Source organism: Panthera pardus, unplaced genomic scaffold (assembly GCF_024362965.1).
Source record: "Panthera pardus isolate Hobbes unplaced genomic scaffold, ASM2436296v1 HiC_scaffold_17, whole genome shotgun sequence".
Lineage (NCBI taxonomy): Eukaryota > Metazoa > Chordata > Mammalia > Carnivora > Felidae > Panthera > Panthera pardus.
In genome coordinates this window covers 98,016,353-98,033,625 of record NW_026526732.1, presented here as the reverse complement: position 1 = coordinate 98,033,625, position 17,273 = coordinate 98,016,353, and the positions used below count along the sequence as shown (strand labels likewise).

General features: G+C 34.1%; 1 protein-coding gene across 1 annotated transcript in view; it reads right to left on the bottom strand.

Annotated features, from left to right (window-relative positions):
• The window catches only part of BMP5 (bone morphogenetic protein 5), a 116,063-nt gene extending 108,373 nt beyond the window's left edge, over positions 1 to 7,690 (bottom strand). Inside the window, exon 1 of the mRNA XM_019457461.2 lies at positions 6,464 to 7,690. Within this exon, the coding sequence (XP_019313006.1) occupies positions 6,464 to 6,953 (490 nt within the window). The 5' untranslated portion in view covers positions 6,954 to 7,690. The remainder of the gene's footprint in view (positions 1 to 6,463) is intronic.
• Between the last annotated feature and the right edge of the window lie 9,583 nt (positions 7,691 to 17,273).

Below are 17,273 nucleotides of genomic sequence, written 5' to 3'. Positions count from 1 at the left end.
TCTTGGTTCTGAATAAAATCGAAATGAGATCTACACCTGGTTGTCTTGACTTTCTCAAACTATATTCTTTATTCCCTAACACCTCCGGGATAGCCGATAAACAACAAGAACAATAAAAATTGTTATTTACTTCCAGAAAGAAGTTAAATAAACACAATATCTAAGGGATAATTTAATTAGATTCCTTTATTTCTACAATACAGAGTTGTTTCTTCTAATGCAAGCACCAATACTCTACTGCTTATAAAAAATAAATCAAAAAAATAATAAAGGCCACATCCTTATGAAGACAGGGGTCTTCACTGTCTTAGAACTTATAAAATAGCACATATCCCAGTTTAGTTTCTATACCAATCCCATTACATAAAATCACACGTCTTGGTTTTTAAGTTTTATGTGATGTTTACATAACTCACTGCCTTCCTCTCTTTGGTTATGGAGCGTTGTTATTTTCCTTTCTCCCCCAAACCTCTAAAGATCCTTCTTGCTAATCAGAAATGTCTCTACCTTCATTTGAAGCATTGCACACTTTAATAGATTTTGTTTCTACTTTCTTGGGTGATAATTTTATGCCCTCGTTTAGACAAGACTCACGCAAATCAGGGGTTACTACTTGATTACGTGGATTCTCAGATTCTCGTAAATATCTCTGAGAAAGGCAGGTAAATACCCCGAGTATTATTTTTATCTTCTGTCATCACTTTAAGATCGGCAACTGGATCTTACACATCCCAATCGGACATCAAAATCACAACAGACTCCCTTCTCCCCCCAAATAAATGAGCCAGTTGTCAGGGCTGACTAGTGCATTTTAAAGGATATCTCAGCCAAGGGTATTATTTTAAGAGATGAGCAAATGGGGAAACCCCACAGCCCAGCCAATAAAATATGAAGTGAAGGTGCAAAGAAGCACTCATAAATACGACTTCGAACAAGGGATTCATTGTTTGGCTCCAACCCTTTCAGTGGCTCCTCTGATCTCAGCCCCTCTCTGTGCGTCAGGGAAGCCCCTTCCTTTAACCTGTGGTTTTTTCAAGCTGAGCCACTGCATTATTTATGACTGTAAATGTGAGTAGCCTGTCTGTACGCTCCTTGTACACACACACACACACACACAGCCCCCCTCCCTTTTCCCCACTTCGGTATTTTAGTGTGGAAAGATGAAAGGGTTTCCCCCTGGAGCCGATGTGGTTGGGGATGTTGAATTAGCTGCTGTGTCAGTATGAGGTAGACTGAGGATTTCCCAACACATCCTCCACCTGCACGACCCAAAGACCAGCCTCTAGTGACTCATTTCATTCATTCTCTTTCTTTTAAGGGCTTGTTAAAAAATTACTGTATTTCTTTCTCTGTTTCATCCTCATTATTCTCTCCTCTTGATCTTTTTGTCCTCCCTCATCCTCTTTCTCAATTAAAAAAAAAAAAGGAAATAATCTCTTCACAGATGGGACACGAGTGTTAAAAATAATGTAAGCTAAGGAGTTTTATAAACTAACAGAGAATTACATTTTCTATCAGTGTTATTTTTGTTCATTTTTTTTTACTTTCCCTTAAATGTCCCCTTTTAAATTTTAATTATGCTATAAAGTAGGGAAGGCAAAAACAATTAAATTCTGTCAATGGGATCCTCCAGGAGAGGTGAGGAGGCAAAGAAGAATAGGGTGGTGAAGAAACAATTACAGGGGATGGCCACAGCCAGAGAAGTCCTGATGCCCTGGGGAGCTTTTCTCCTGATGAGTTGAGGCCGCAGTTGGCACATCATAACCTTTTCCTTCTCAACACCAGAGAAACAGGAGACTGTCCCTAAATGATCAAGCTGTAACTAATTGATTTTCAGCTAATCTAAGCCTCCAGCTATGAAGAAACAAGGACCAAAGGCAGACCTCGGGAAGGGGTGGGGGCGTAGGGAGAGGGGTGCCAAGAAAGCCTGGAGGTAGAGAGACCAGAGAACTAAAGAGCAAACAGGAAAGGCCAAATAATGTGAGGGGAGGGGGTGAAGAGAGAGGGAGGCAATACTGAAAAAAATGGAAGAATAAAAGGGGGAGCTGGAGGTGGTGGGTGAGACCTTCCCAAGCCCTTTGGGTTCATGTATCATACCATCTCATTTCCAGCTGTTACTTCTTATTCACCTTTTAAATTGGGCTATTTGTGAAGGACCATTAAGATGAGAAAAAGCTGTTAATTAAACCATATGATTACACCTATCTCTTCGGCCAGGCCCATCATTTGAGAATGAACAAGAATCCCTTGGGTCACATTTATGGATGCCAAAGGTTGTTGAAGAATAGAGCAAGGAGATTTCCACCCTCAGCAACTTCTTTTCTCTTCAAAAGTTAAAGGTGTTCAAGAATTACTGTTTTACCCGTTGTTAGTATCTGTTATTCCAGGTATAACCCATGAATATGTACTATAATGGTTTTAGATCATCTTTCTTCCTTTCCCATCACCCCCCCCCAAAAAAAATCTTGTGTTTATGGGTATGTTTATGTTACACAAGTGTTAATAACCCTGTTGGAGAGACTACATAGATAGGCATCTTTAGGTAGATCTGTGCATAAATTCCTGTCCACTGGGCACTTGAGTCAGCCAAAAGCAACAATAAATATCAATGATGTCTTTCAAACCTGTCAACCGAGAACATAAGCATTTTTTCTTCCAGTAATAGATCCGTTTAATGATTTGGGGAAGTAAAGGGAGAAGGGTTTAATTTAAGGTTCTAAAAGTATTTTTTTTTTCTGCATCGTATCATAACATGCTAAATATGTTATAAAATTTAAAAAAAATCAAGTATCATATTTATGTGCTTTCATGCTTTTGAATTAATATATGTTCTTGAAATATACCTAAAGTTTTTGACTCCAATCCAACCAATGAGAAATCATTAAAAAACTCCAAATTCTTCTTTATCGGAGAAATACACGTAGACAGGGAATAATACAGAAGTAAATTTCCCTTGTTTATTGCTTTTTGTAATTTCCTTCAAAACATCTACAATAAGACATCATTTTAATTGTACCCTTGCCAAATTTCCAAATAAAATTGCATTCTAAATTTAAAGATCTTAGAAATACACTATATGTTTATCTTAATGTAAACAGAAGATATAATTAAAAATTATAAGCAAGTTACCTAACCTTCCCTTTTATTGGCATAGATATCTGATATATAAACTATCCTTAACATTTTTGAAAGAGAGATGGTTAAAAAAGAAAAGTTTTATCGAAAAGATATTTTTGTTCTTAACAAAATAACATGGTGTTGACTAAGTAAAGATCCCTGTGATAGTCACCAGTTTCAGGGACAAAGCAGAAGAGTAAACCTATAAAATCTGGACAGTAGGAGACTGACAAAAGTTGGCCTAAAAATAGTGAATCCAATACAGTGAGAAGTTTCTCTTCACACAGCAATTAATATTTATCTCTTCAAAGTGAGCAAATCACTAAAACAACATAAGGGTCAAAATAATGTGTTTGTGTTCCTATTTACATGTTTACATTGACCTTAAGGCAATTTTTTCACATTTTATTTTTATCTTTTAGGAAGTTGTAATCTAGTTTTCATTTAGGAACAAACAAATTTAATCTTATCTGAAATTTTAAAAAATGGTTCGTTGGTTAAATATGATACAGAGTTTAAATACATTTTAATTGTTCTTGAGCAAAACTAATGTTAGAAAAAATGTCTTCCTGAATGACAAGATAATTGTAGAAAATCCATTATTTGACTTGAAAATGACACACAAGCATTAATAAAGAGAATAGTGCTACATCCTTTTAATGTAATTCACCTTATTATGGGGACAGTCAACAGATTCTTTTCACATATTTAAACATCCAAGTGACTTCCTCAATACAAATCCCTTGCCTATTGCTAATTTAGTAATTTGCCTTTAGCCCCCACTATACACATATCTTTTAAGACAAATAAATAAATAAATAAATAAATAAATAAATAAATAAAATCCCCCTGAGTCTTCTAAGAACATGATAAAAGTGGCAGATACTATTTGTTAATGAATGTTACATTAAGAACCACTGAAATTCTTAATGCAGTTAATCATGATATTACACTTTTACCTCTTCTAAGTATGCTTTGAGCTATTTTAGTATGGAAGGAATACAGAAGTTAAAGCGTTTTACTAAGCAGTGATTGGTTATAAGCTTTGGATATGTTAGAAAGCATGGTCTAAGGATAAAATAAAATTATGGTTCGATTTTCCTCAGAGACTACAAAGAAATACTCAGTATCAGAATCAATTTGTCAGTAATTTCACGTGAGACATTTAGTTTGGAATTATTAAATAAAAAAACCAATATGGTTTATGATTGAAGATAAATCACTACTCAGCAGTTGAAGCATGATAAAAATAAATATTTCCTGAAGGTTTTATCTGATATTATTCCTCCAGAGTAAAATGAATAATTGTGTTTCACGATATAGTTAGCAAGCTGCTTTGCTGTTATATCCAAACAATACAACCAAAATTTCATTGATTTAAAAAGTGTAAGTATTCTTTAATGATAAAATGGTCCAAGAAGTCACGAATACAACTGTTTATTATTGTTTTGGTTTTCTTATTCTGTGTAAATGTATAAAAAGTAATGGCACATTCATTCCAAAATCATGCTTAATTCTTTTCTAAAATATATTTATTTTGTGAATGATCAAAATATTTGATTGCAATAAAATATATTTTAGAACAGATTCATGACTGAGCTATTGTTTTTTAAAGTACATAACACATTCCTCCCTGTCAGATTTTACGTGACCCGAACTAATTTTTTCAATGATTTTATTTTATGAATATGTAAATCATGCTGATTGAAATTTTTCTATTAAAATATTAAAACTCCTTTAAATTATTGACTAATGCTTTAGAAATTGCAACAAAGTAAAATATACCATGAGCCACAGTGCATTTACCACTTATACTAGGAAAAAGCAATCAAACTAATTTAGAATTAAGCCATATTTAATGGCTTGAAAGTTCCTAACGAAACCTGTTAATTATATGTAGAAGAAAAGGCCTCCAGAACACCTGATTAGGGCAACCAATGATGACTTACTAAAACTTCATAATGAGAGCTTTGTCTCTAGTAACATGAAACATGATTTATTAAGCACCTTATCCTTCATGGTAGAATTGCTAAGAGCAAATGAGCAGAGCATTTTAAGCAACATGTATTATAAAAACATTCATGTATTTAAATTTGTTGCTATCTGACTTTCAAAGACTATTTTCTTTGAGATATATGAGGAAGGTTTTAATTAAGTATAACAAAACATGTCAATTTTATGTCAAAGCAGACTGCAGTTTTCAAAGTTTTGAAAGTTTTTACATTAAAATGGTTCTAATTTTATCAAGTTGATTCAATTTGTTCATGAAATTGTATCTTTAAAAATAAATATATCCTATGATATTTCGAATGTCTGAAGATAGTAAATTTTCATCTTCAGACTCGAGTAAAACATTTTTTTTAATTAAAGCCCGTTTAAAATCACTTTGAATTGTTAACTCTTTAATATTTTTGAGACATAAAATATTGGACACTAATTTACCATTTGATATGGTCAATATTTAAAAACTACCATGAAAGTACCAGCATTGGGAAAAATATAATTTAAAAAAGTATTCTCTAGTAATGTTGCTAATTAAAGAATTTTTCAATTCATTTTTCATCTTAAAGGAAAATTTTGCATAGGTAAAGACCACATAGCATGTTTTATATTTCTCTTGCTTCTGGAAATAATCAAATGGGAAGGATATCGTTTCATCATTAAGAAGTTAAGAAATCTTAGTTTGAAGCTTCTTTTCCAAAATATTTTTCATAGCATTTCAGAATCTCTCCCTGAAAATCTTTGATAGTAATCTTTTACAATAGTATTTGATCTTAGTTAATTGCATGTTAATATTTTCACAGTAGTTATCTCCCCCAAATGAGAGTTTTTAGGTGGCATACCTATGTATATTTATATGTTTGCTAAATTGCTAACAAAAAAATGTTTTAGAGTGTCACTCTTACTTTTCAGTCTGTAAATGCTTGTTTCTTTTTTATTTGTATTAATACCTTTGTGCCCATAGCATAGCTATCCTCATAAATTTTCCTTTTTTGTAGACTACTGCCTGTTTATTCATACATTAAAGCAAGGTTGAAATTTTAACAAGAGCTAAAAAGACCCAAGTCTGCCCAACCATAAGTGTTTAATTTTAGTTTTTCATATTTAAAAAATCATGTAAATATAATATATACACGTACATACGTGTGTGTGTGTGTGTGTGTATGATTTTGTTGCCTAAAGCAAAATCTTACATTGCTTCAGTGAGAGAAAGGAAACAGAAGCTGGAGGAGAGTTATAGAAAATGACTCTATATAAACATGACCACCTACCAGGCAGCTACTTTACTATTAGTAAAACTTCCACTTTGTAATAGCAGAGTTTAACAAATAAAAGAACAACATACCTAAATTGACAAAGCTCATGACCATGTCAGCATCATTCAGAAAGTTGGTATCATGTAGGCTGGCTAGAGGAGGGCTCTGGGTGGTCAGAGGAGTCGTTCGAGATAACTGTATGCGACGAGGGTACCCATTGGGAGAAGCTGGGTATCCTTTTCTTGCCCCTCTGGCCTCTCCTGCCAAGGATGCCCTCACTGAGTATTCCGATTCTTCAGGATTTTCTTCATTGGCCATAGCATTGTATAGGTCCAGCATAAAGAGAGGTGCAGAGGAAGCTTGTTTTCCAGGTGAAAATGGTCTGGGTCTATGAGGCAAACCCAAGATAGAGAGAATTTCCCTCTGTATTTCCCGTCTTTCGTGGTTCCGTAGTCTTCTATAAATAAAACTGGAGTGGACATGATTGTCTCCCAAACCTCCTTTTGCATAACCCACTAGAACCCAGCAGCTCCAGAGGAAACCCACAATACTCCTAAGTAGAAATACAGTCAGATGCATTTTTGTCCAAAAGCAAAAGTTGATATTTTTAGTCCTTCTTGTCCTCTTAAAAAAAAATGTAAAAGTTCCTAGGAGGTACGCTTTCCCAGTAGCTGAAAAAACAAATTTACCTATTCTTCATGACAGTGACATTTCTGAACATAACATCCTCACGGATTTTCCTGTCCTATTTTAAATATTTTGGAATATGTCAAGAGTAGTTATCTCTAAGAAAGCTGAAACTTGGATTTCTAATTATCCACAGTTGTTAAGAGTTTTTGCTGCATTGATGTAGCAGAAGACGGCTATTATTATTTGATCAGATGACCTATGCATTCCTATATAAATTTATGATAATCAGGCCTTTGGTATTTGGATTAACGCAAGTTGATCTTCTGATAAACTGTAGTTCCCAAAGTTATCTTCACTTGCTCTTGAGTTCTTCTCAACCCTTGAGCTCTTTCCAAGACAAATCCTGATTTCTGAATCACAGATCTATGCTGATCTGCACCTTGGTGTTGGAATATAGATTTGTCCGGCAGCTTGGTGATAACTTTAACATCTTTTGTGTCGTCTTAGTGTAAAGTAACACTCAAGGTTGTACTATTCAAGTAAATGTGTTTCCCTGAATTTACTTGAAAACCTTCCTGTAAGTCCATTCAATCCCTTTCTCCTTCTAACTGTTAATTCCACCTCCAGCAGGCACAAATATACCAGCCCTCTTCAAGGGAGATCTAAAGAGTAATGTAAGCACAACCCTGCTGGGAAAGAAGAGGCTTCTCATTGTAATTTGAAACTGGTAAAGCAAAAAGAACTTAACCCTTTTGCTACCAGAAAAGCCTTCATTTTCACAATTTTATAGCCACGCATCTAACATAGCACAGTGATATGTGGGGCATTTAAGTTCTGGGGGTGGTGGGGGGGAGCAAGTTTTCAAGCAGCAGGCTAAAATTTTTTGCCACCAATTTTATATAGTACTCTCTTAGATCTCTCTTTTCATAGTACACGTTTAATACACTTCTATATTAAGTCTCAGGTTGTGGCTAAATTAGCATACATCTCAGTTATATATTTGAGGTTATTTCTAGCCTTAATGAGTTATTGAAGTTTATGTCTTAAAAAATAAAAGGAAGAGTTGTAAATTGAGGTTATTTTGTTGTTTCTTAATGACAGCCAGATCTTTTTAGAATAAAATACAGTAGAGAATTAATCACCAGTAAATATATTCTAGCTCCCAAAGCAGTAGTTATAGTAATTCAATAATGGTGGGGAGATAGCCCAGCTCTAATGATTTTAAATACAAAAATTTTAAACAGAAAAATATATTTATATTTCTCTTATTAAGTCAGTTACAGTTGACATACAAAGACCCTAGAATACAGTGTCATGATTCTTTTAAGTCATTTCAGTTGAAATGTAAACACACTTACAAATTAGGTTTTTCCCATAAGTTATACTCAGTACTTTGGTTTGTTTTAACCCATGCAAATAAACACAAGTCAAATATTCTTTATGACTACATGCAGATTGAAATTTGTGTTTTCAAAATTTGATGGGCATAATGGGGAAAGTGCACACCTTTCTAAAATACCATACTTAATCCAAGGAAATGAGCAAAGTATGTGTTTATCCTTAATGTTTAATGCCTTTAAAATTTGGAAGTCTACAATGTTTTTGTGCAGCTATAATTTTCCTTACAAGCTCTCACTTAACCTTAGGGCTCACAGTACTTTCATTGTCTGGGATATTATTCTGATACCAGTGTAGATTTATCGAGCAAATTCTAGAACTATTATGAAATTTTAATGTTTTTCTTTTACTCTACCTAGAGGCGCCTGGTTTCTTGTTTAATTTCTTTTTAAATATTTCCTCAGAGTGTCTAAAGCATAGTCATATTTTTCACAAGTCTTCAGTTTATTGGTGAAGGCAAGATACTGAAAGGACTTGCAGAATTTTATTGTATGCCTCATTTTTCTCACACAAACTCACTGCCCTGAACTTGATAATTCTGTTTAATATTTGCCCTACTGAACTTTCTTTATTGACAGTCATGTAGGATGTACACACAGTAGCAGACCCAAGTACTGACATATGAGGAACACCTCTATAAAAGACACATCATATAAACAGGTTACAAGTCAGTGAAAGAATACTGTTTCAATAAAAAATGGATTAAACCACTCAAATTCTTGAAATTGTTTATTTCATATCCAAACCAAAGGAAGAATGTTTTGGTCATTGCTGTGGATTCAAATCAAGCACTTTGAGACCAAAAAACAAAACAAAACAAAAACAAACAAACAAAAAAAAAAACAAAAAATCTTTTTCTCTTCATTTATAAAACCGATCCCAGATAAAGTCTACTATAGTTGTCTACATTTTAAAATAAATTATCAAGTTCTGGATATGCTTCATGTCTCTAGAGTACAGCATAAAGTTATAAGTAAAAATTGGCCACACTAGAGGAAGAACAACTTTTATTATCTTCCACACGTGCTGACTTTTTTTCCTTAAGATACAAGTGAAAAATAAAAATGAGTCTAGGTGTCACTAGTCTCAAAAACTCATTTTCTCAAAGCGTGATTTATAATATCAATCAGTGTCATTGTAATTTAACTGCTTAACCAGGCATGTAGCCTACCTGTACATTGGAAATCAGTTGCCAATATTTCTGGACAGAATTTTTAGTATCTACCCTCCCCCACCTTCCCTTCCAACTCAGACTAGATTTGGCAAACATTCATTTTTCAAAAGGATCAACATGTGCAATGAGAGGGAAAAAAATAAAGAAGCAAAAAACTTGCCAGGAATAAAGGGGAAATGCTAACCACCAAATGAAAAGTCAGATTCATTTTCAATTAAATGCATTTTACTACATCATTTGGATTCCCAGGTAGATTTCTATTTATTTACATGAGAGCAATTTGAAAGATAAAGTATCTGCAACTGCAAAGTATAAACATTTTAAATTTCAGAGCATGTATTTAAGAGTTGTATAAGTCTTTGAACATACTGAATAAATATATGCTGAGAAGCAGTTGGGACTGGAGAAAGACCAGGGCATCACAAGAGTTGTCCTAAAGATAATTACATTTCAAGAAGAGGAGCCTTCATAAAAACCTACCTCTCATAATATAATATTTGTCTGAGGTATATACTAATGGAAGTGACCTTCTGGTCGGGTACAGATACAGTTGAATCCAGATAAGAAGTATTTCTTCACTGCCATTCTTTCTGTTCATTTTCTCTTTCCTTCATGAAAATTTGATGCATTTCATCTGTGAATATGTAAACCAACTACATCCAGTAGACAGACTTTCAAAAGAAACTCGCTCAAAAGAAAGCTAAAGTATTTGTAAATCTGTTTTGTCTGGAAGGGTCTTTCACTTCTGTTTCACTTCTGTTTTTGTTGTTGTCTTCTCCTTGAAACAAAAATTCCTAAGTGAAAGGTATGACTGCAGTGAAAGACACCTTAATATACATGATATCTGCATTCTTAAATTATCTCTCAAGTTTGGAAAATATTCCAAAATAATTTTAATGTGATTCTAAAATTCTTTAGAAGCTATCAACTGGAGGGAGTCAGGGGAAAGGTTGGAAAGGAGATCACTGAGGAGATTGGAAAGGCTGGCAGCAATGGGAGAATTCGGGGAAAACATAGCCTTCTGGAATCTTCTTGGTGATTACATGCACAAGTACCGAACAGAGCAGCATCTGTAATATTAAATTGCCTTCAACTCACTCTTTTTGAGCCCAAAACATAGCACATATACAAGAATATGGCACACTTAGCAGTGGTCCAAAGGAAGGCTGAGTGGTGCTATCCCACCACCATCTGCCTTAGATTTGTCTGCAGTACCTGAAAGGGGTCGCAAACATGACAGCCTACACTTTTCCCTCTATCTAATTAATATTTGTTAAGGAAAACTTGGAAATTAATAATTAAATACGGTCACCAAAAATTTTTAATGTCTGTTATTATTTTTAATGAATGGTGACATTAGTGAATATTTTTAAGTTAAGACAGAATTTTTCAATATGCTTTGCATTATTACACATTCCTAAGATAGTTTTATATCATTTCATGAGAGAAGGTTTTCTAATAGTTACATAGGGAGAATAAGCCAACATTTAATCATTACGAATCAAACACTATTAATGAAATACCTAAGGACTATATCTGACAAATAGACTCCAATGAACTGCCTTGAGAACAATTGGTCAAATTATGAATTAACATTATATTTTAATAATATGTCATAATATTATGACATAATATTTTAAATAGGTGGGTATGCTATGCAGTTAACCATGTAAGAATATCTTCATTAGTAAAGCAATTTATAATGTCAAAACTCATTTGCAATAGCCCACCGTTTGGAATTATTTATTCTTTCAGCAAATACTTATTAAATGCCTACTAAGTGCTATATACTTTAGGTACAACAAAAACTTCAAACAAGTTTCTTGTCCCCACAGAGTTTATAATCATATACTATCATTTCAATTGATCTAAGGGCATCAAATTATTCAAATATGGTTATTAATTGAGATATTTCTACTTCTTGAGAAATGAGCTAGAATGTAAGCTGCATAATATTAGGAGCTTATTTTATTTTGTTCATCACTGTCAAACCGTACATATTAGCAGCTCAATTAATACTGGTCACACAATCTATTTTTTAACAATGATGAACAATATTCCAGAGGATTTGTTTGTTTGTTTGGTTTTGTTTATTTGTTTGTTTTTAAGGCAGTACTCTCTGGAAGCATAGGGCTAAGGATTCATTAGGCATACTAGTTGACCAATCACTTTATCTCTTAGTGATTAGGCTCTTCATTTCATGAAGTAGTTACTACTTTCATGAAGAAATTTGCTTATTATATGCCTCATCCCAGATGTAAATTGAAGTACAAACTTCTGTCAATACTAGATAATCATAATGACTTAGAAGGAAAAGCATCACGCAATGAATTACATTAGTAATTGCAAAATACCTTGGTCTATCATTACAGGGAGAGCTGGTTAGGTTACTGCCTATTCAATTAATGTGGTCCTTGACCCAAAAGAGCAACTTTTGTCCCTGTCAATTAATACCTCATTCTTTTGAGTTGCAATGGCTTACTTGTTTCGTCCTTTTAGGTGCTGTTTTATGGCCTATAGTACAATGCAAGAGACCTTGACAGAGACCACTCTCTGTTTAACAAACACTAGTAATTAACGCTACCCATGCCAAGGCTCATTTTGGTATATATAGAGTTGAGACACCCAGTAGACACTGGGATGAGTTGAGACCTGAAAATGCCTGGACCATGGGAAAAGGCACTTGATAGAACAAGTTAGAGAGTACCAAAATAAAGGTTTTTAAATTCATACTTTCTATAGTTTACACTTTACAGAGAGAAGACTTTACCAACATATGGACAAATTCAAAATCTATAGGACAGTGACAGTTCAAGAAAGGGCACAGCTGCCAATTTACCCCAATAATTACCATGAAGAGCAAATTAACCTCAGTGGAAAATAAATCTATAAATGGCACTAGTCATGTTATATTCAAATAAGACAATTTAAGGAAAGTTTTCAATTATCTAGTGCAAAATAAATAAATATATACACACATGATAAAATTTAAAATTACCTAATGCAAAACTATCTTGATAGCATGCTTCCTATTATCTATAGTATTTTAATTAAATGGCCCTACTTTCACATAACGTCTTTTTCCCCCCAGGAAACAGACAGTATTTCATAGATCCTCATCAAAAGGTTTAGGATAAATTTAGAGCCTAATAAATTAACCCCAACTATATCACAAAAATTGTCCATTAACAACAGAAAAAATGTGTATGCATATGTCACCCAAAACCCATTAATATTCTGAAATATGAGAGGATGTAAACTCTTTTTTCCTAAGACATAACATGCTGAAGAAATATAATAATGAGGATGATAGACAATAGTTACCAATATTCAAAATATAAACGTAAGATTCCTCTAACACAAAGTTTCTCAAATCAAGTTGAACATTTCAATCACAAATGGGGAGCAGGGAGGATTTTTAAGAAATGCTAATGGCTGGGCCACACCAAAAACTAATTAAATCATAATTTTTGAGGGACCCAGGCATCCGTATTTTTTTTAGTACTGATTAATATGTAGCCAAAGTTAAGAACCCGTAACAAATAGTCTTGGAAATATCAAAACCATTACATACATAATAAGGCTATGTTTCGGTGTCATAATAGAGTTTCCAAATTAGAACAAGACCTTTGATTTTTCCTTGATTGCTGCTAAGATTCCATGGTATATAATAAATTCCTTAAATAAATACACAATACTTGCATCCAGAAAAAACATTTTCACCCATTACACACTGAATACAGCTTATTCAGCACCTACTACAATAATAAAAACACCATCCCTGCTGTTCCCAAATTTAGAGGTCACTTGTTTCTAGAACAATCTCCTTAGATATTTTATATTTGAACATCAAGCTAAAAATTCAATTTCTAATACACAAAATGCTGTCGTATCACAGAATGAATAAGAATATGTTCCTCAAGGTGACATCTCACTTCTATGCAGCTCTTTCTTGGGTTATACTAGAATGTGAACAAGGTTTTCCCCCCTACATAAGTCTTTAAATTCAATTAAAACAGTCATCAGAACTCACATAACAGGTGTCCTTCATGCCTATGCTGGATATGTTCAGTTCTGAAATTTTCCTACTTTCTTGGGTTTTCAGAGTGGTGTGTGTGTGCGCGCACACACATGCACACACGTGCACATTTGTGGGTGCCTCCTATGTCCATGTGTATCTCTGAAGTTCCCTCTTGCACGGGATCTCCTTTCCATCTTTATTCCCCAGTTACTTTCTATTTTTAAAAGCTATTGATTTTCTCTTCTTAAACTTTGCATTCTCTTGACATCTTTGTTCCTCCATTTTACAATAAATTCTATCTGTGTCTCCAGTTTTAAAAGCCTATCCTCCTAGTTCTCTTATCTAGAACCCTCTTTCAAGTGTGTAACTGGTTTTTGTTTGTTTGTTTGTTTATCTCTCCCCTTTCACCACCTCTCTCTTTCTTCAGGGGAATCCTACCTCCCTACTCCTAATCTCCAGTTCTTTCTCCCTCCTTCTGGAACAGTTAAATCTTCTATCACTGCAGGTTTACCAGCAAGGCAATGATAGCATCAGACTGCAGTATAATAATACTTTTCCCATCTGATAAATGAATTGCTACTGTAGAAATGGAAGCAAATATTGTAGCTTATCAATCCAAATCTCAATCAGTGTTTTCAGATACACATATGAATCCTTTGGAACCATTCACGACTTTTTAATATTTGTAGCCAACAAGTAACAATATAATAACTAAATTTTAATGAGATATGTAGCCTTATATTGAAAGTTAGAGAAAATAACCTAGCCTACAACTGAAATTATATCCGGATTCCAGCTCATACCTAGCATAATGGATAATTACCTTGAGTCCAAAGATGAACATTTTATTCTCATTACTTTTATATTCTGAATATGAAATACAGTTCTCTAAATAGGAGGCTCTAATCCCCCAATATGCAATACCACTCAATACTGTCTTCTAAAATGTCTTTTAAGACTTCTGCTAGAAAATTCTCTAGAAAGTGGATATGATGCTTATCAATTGCATGTTATCTTCCAACCATTTTTAAGTAAATAAAGTTAAACCAAATAGTCTACAATTTCTAATGTAATCCAAGAATTCTTCATATGTAGATGTTGTACTCATTTACATATATTTTCAAACATGCTTCTTTTTTTTTTTTATTTTTATTTTTTTTTTTATTTTTTTAATATATGAAATTTACTGTCAAATTGGTTTCCATACAACACCCAGTGCTCATCCCAAAAGGTGCCCTCCTCAATACCCATCACCCACCCTGCCCTCCCTCCCACCCCCCATCAACCCTCAGTTTGTTCTCAGTTTTTAACAGTCTCTTATGCTTTGGCTCTCTCCCACTCTAACCTCTTTTTTTTTTTTTTTTTCCTTCCCCTCCCCCATGGGTTTCTGTTATGTTTCTCAGGATCCACATAAGAGTGAAACCATATGGTATCTGTCTTTCTCTGTATGGCTTATTTCACTTAGCATCACACTCTCCAGTTCCATCCATAGGGGCACCTGTACCCCAATGTTTATAGCGGCACTCTCAACAATAGCCAAATTATGGAAAGAGCCTAAATGTCCATCAACTGATGAATGGATAAAGAAATTGTGGTTTATATACACAATGGAATACTACGTGGCAATGAGAAAAAATGAAATATGGCCTTTTGTAGAAACATGCTTCTTAAATCAGTGAGAAAGACCCATTGGACAAAGACCAATCTGATAATGTCCCTTAAACAGAGTGGTACAAATGTCAACATTCACAACTGATCAGGTTTTCAAGCACTCTGTAGGTGGTAAAAGTTATTTCCATGGAATTCTGGAACAGTTCAGTTATTCTGAGATTTTACTGTTCTAAATCTACAGATGTTAATGGGTGCTTGGTTCTAAAACTATAAGACCAAAAATACACTGGTGTGATTCCTCAACCAAACAAAAGTATTGACTCTTCTATATATGCTGAATCAGAATTTTTTGCATAAAATAAATAAAGTCATGGCGCAGCAGCTTAGACTCATTGCCTTATAATATGTATACTATTTTCTTTGCAAGTGTCCTCATGTTATTTGGATGCTTAAATCTTCCAGTAAGTATTCACTACACTTTATCACTTAACTTGTACTCAGAGAATGTCAACCAGGTAACTAGATTTATATCTTGGTTTTGCCACTTACTGTCTGAATGACCTTGGAGAGGTCACTTTGGAATCATACAACTAGGGAGCAATAGTAAAGAGTCATGTTTCTGAATCTAAGTTCCTTCATCTGTTAAATGGGGGAAAAATACCTCACCATGGGGTTGTGGAATCCATTAAAATGAGACACTATATGAGAAACTGCTTCATAAAAAATCAGTGTGTTTCATAACTTATTATCATAAGCTCATGGCACAGTAGAACTTAGATTCCTGTAAGTTTCTCCATTGGTTGGTCCACACTGATAAACTGAGACTCAGTGTTTATATTCCTGTTTAATCCCTTGATGGAAAGAAAAACATGTAAAACTTATGAAAAGATTATTCCTCAAAAGATGGTTGTTATGTCTGCAGACAGTTAGACAAAACCAGGGATTCAATGCTGTTATCTTTATGCACAATCTCCTAACATCTTGAAGGACATAAAGCATCTCTCTCCCTAGAGATATCCCCTCCTTATTTTATCAGTCCGTCTCAAATCTGTTTTTATGGTATCCCATTGCAGTGGCAGAAAAATAAGCTTGATTAACTAACTGTTCCTCCATTGTACAAGGGAGAAGATTTTAAATGCACATCTACCCTGAGGTTTTCCTCTAGTGTTAAGAAGGTAGTCCACATCTGAACTTGGTGAGTGAAAAGAGAGGAAGAATTAGCTCAAATAAGCAACATATGACCAAAGGCTAGGAAAAAGGATGGTCCAAAGCATATAGTCCAAGCCTATCAAGATGTGGTCCACAATGAAGACATTCACTCTTGACAATTTAGAGCATCAGGTTTTGCATCAGCGTGGTTTCAAGTAGCAGGTCTGGTTCTGCCTACTTTGTTATGTGAGAAAGGACTCTCAACACTTCCACTCAGTCTCCTCATCTTAAAAAAGTGGTATATTATTAATATGTATTCTAGAATATTGTTATGATTCTTAAATGGCACAGTTCTTTCGTAAGTGCAAAGTAATCATTATGACAGCACTTGGAAGATTTATTATTCAGATTGCTGTCATTGAGAGCTGTACTGGACAATTTTTATACCTTTTCAGAGAGACCACCCAAAGGATTTAGCATGCAGGTACACATTTAGAATAAGTAAAGATATTTTAGTGGCAGTGGTGGTAGTATGCAGTATTTTCCATACAAATTTTCCCATGGAATCATTTATGTAAGTAGATAATTGCTGTTTTGCAAAACACATCCTAGGGCTGGTCTTCAACTTGCACATTTTGGGAAATAATTAATCTATATATTATAACTGGAAAGGCAAGATAAAACAGTGACAAAGAGCCTATACTCAGGAATCAGAATGAATGTAAATCCTGGCTTGACTATTTCATAGCTATGTAGCCATGTTCTACCTCAGTTTTCCGATCTTGAAAGTGGGGACAATAACAGTTCTAACACACAGGGTTTTATGAGATTAAATGAGTTAACAAATGTAAAAATATTTAGCACAGGGCCTGGCACATAATAAATGTCAGGTACCATTAGATTTCATTACTTAGTG